The 2,383-nt window shown below is 34.4% G+C and overlaps 1 protein-coding gene across 1 annotated transcript in view; it reads left to right on the top strand.

The window, feature by feature from the left end:
• The window catches only part of Slc13a1 (solute carrier family 13 member 1), a 117,016-nt gene that overhangs the window by 99,185 nt on the left and 15,448 nt on the right, over nucleotides 1-2,383 (top strand). The window contains exons 13-14 of the mRNA XM_023703423.1: nucleotides 488-649; nucleotides 2,196-2,333. Coding sequence (XP_023559191.1) covers nucleotides 488-649; nucleotides 2,196-2,333 — 300 coding nt within the window. The remainder of the gene's footprint in view (nucleotides 1-487; nucleotides 650-2,195; nucleotides 2,334-2,383) is intronic.

Here is a 2,383-nt window from a genome sequence, read left to right as displayed (position 1 = left end):
CTCATTGCTATTTGTTTATCAATAAAATTATGGCAAAAAAGAAAATGTATAATTTCAATATTATTTTGAAAGAGGAGTATACGTAGATGTAGCTACCATATTGGATAAAGTTGTAAAGATTTTGCTTCTGGGAATTACAATTTAGGAATACGGAGAGGTGAACTACAAAGGCTGCTCTTCTCTTAAAGCATATAGTTTTACAGGGCTTTTAAAAATATCCATATATATTAATGATATAAAATTAAGGTTGAATTGGAGAAAAGTGGAAAAACAACTCAAATTTCCTAAATCACATTGATAATGTTGAAATACGACTGATAGCTCCTCCAGATCAAAGGTACCTCTATTTGCCAAACCACAAAAACTGGGAAATAAAATTATATTTTAGAAACTGAAATCTTAGGATAAAGAGTGCCTATGAATTTAAATTGTATTGAATTAAAATGAAATACTAGTGAGTAACAAATACTTCGAATTTGTTTTTCAGGAATCAGGACTATCTCTGTGGATAGGAAATAAATTATCTCCATTAGGTTCATTGCCAATATGGCTAGTCATTCTGATATCTTCTTTGCTTGTCACGTCTTTGACAGAGGTAGCCAGCAATCCAGCTACCGTTACCATCCTTCTCCCTATATTATCTCCACTGGTGAGTACTTCATTCAGAACATTCTTGTTCTCTTCATGCAAAGCATAGTGTTCATTGGACTCTAGGGTGCTAGTTCTCATACTGTGGTATGGTATTTTTTATGGTCTAACTGGATCTCCTACAAGGAATGTAGAACAGTCTCTATCAGTTCCAAACTTTCTAGATAAGTTTGACTAAAAATAACTTTTCCATATTCTTCAGTGAGTCATTTACTTTCTTTCTGCTATGTTTTGTTTCCCATTTCAAATGTGTCACTCTAGATTCATTCCAGCTCTCTAAGACTGAGGAGTCAGCCTTTCCTGACAAGCTTTGTATTGAGATTTGTAACACGTTTCTTGCTCCAGAACATGGTTCTGAATTTGTGAGCAGCGAGTCATGAAAGTGTATTCAGGGGTCTGGAAAACTATTCCAGAAAAAAAAAAACTATTCCCTTGAAATTGGAATATTTAGGCCTCCTTTTCTGCTGTGCAGGGAAATAGTTGTTTTTTGCTTTTTGTTTTTAAGGAAATAAGAAAGTAGCTTGCTAAGAGAGAAAGAGCAAGACTATTTTCTCTTCTTTCCACTTAGTTACCAATTTCAAGAGACAACTTTAAGAACAATGTTTATCTCATCAAGATGGAATAATTTGGTAAAAGCAAAGCACTTTGTATTAATAAATCTTGTCTCATAAATATTGGAAGAGGAAGCAGGAATATCCTTCTGCAATTCTGCTTCCAACCCATAGAGTGTATGCTATAGCTCTTGAGCTACACCTTCAAACTGGAAAAGAAATCACAGGCTGTTCATAAACAAACAATGTGTTGGCAAAATGTCTTTTTCTCTCTTTTTTACTTCTTAAGATGAGATAGTCAGAAAGTGATGTGATTAATTAAGAATACTAATACATATTCCCTAATGGCCCCTGAGCAAGTTTTAAATTGCATTTGTCTTGGGAGCAATAAGGTTGGTGGTATAACTAGAAGCTCTAAGTCAGAGGAACCTAAGACCTTACCTAAGCTCTCTTGCTTGCCAGCTGTGTGCTTGGATAAGTTCCTTTAGTCTCTCTGAGCTTGTCTGTTCATCTGTTTTTTTGGTTATTGCAGCCATCTCATGAGATTGTACAACAGTAAAATATATATATATTTTTCTGGAAATATATATATATATATTTCCGGAAAAAATTATACTTTATTTTGTAAATTAACTTGACTATAATGGTTAAATAGCCAACAAAAAAAACATGTAATATGGGTGTGGTGATACATGCTTGTAATTTCAGCTCTCTGGAGGTTGAAACAGGAAGAGCACCATGAGTTCAAGTCTATCTTAAGCTACACAGTCAGTTTAAAACTAGCCTGAACTACATATTGAGACCCTGTCTCAAAACAACAACAAAAAATGGAAACAAGAATAAGAGGAAAACAATTTTCTAAACAAGTTATCACTTCATTTGTACACATACAATTAGCTTTCAACCTACTTCAGGAAGGTTTTTTCTAGTTGCTTATTTCAATGTTTGGTGCCTACCTTTAAGATTTTGCTTCAGCTTCTTTTTCTTTTCCAATAGGCTGAAGCCATCCACGTGAACCCTCTTTATATTTTGCTGCCTTCTACTCTGTGTACCTCATTTGCATTCCTTCTACCAGTAGCAAATCCACCCAATGCGATTGTTTTCTCATATGGCCATCTGAAAGTCATTGACATGGTGAGTTAGCTAAAAGAATTTTATCAGTGACAATACACATTGTGTGTGTG

This window comes from Octodon degus, unplaced genomic scaffold (assembly GCF_000260255.1).
Source record: "Octodon degus isolate 3935 unplaced genomic scaffold, OctDeg1.0 scaffold00170, whole genome shotgun sequence".
NCBI classification, from domain to species: domain Eukaryota; kingdom Metazoa; phylum Chordata; class Mammalia; order Rodentia; family Octodontidae; genus Octodon; species Octodon degus.
The sequence above is the reverse complement of the archived record's forward strand: the minus strand, read 5'-3'. Positions and strand labels throughout refer to the sequence as shown.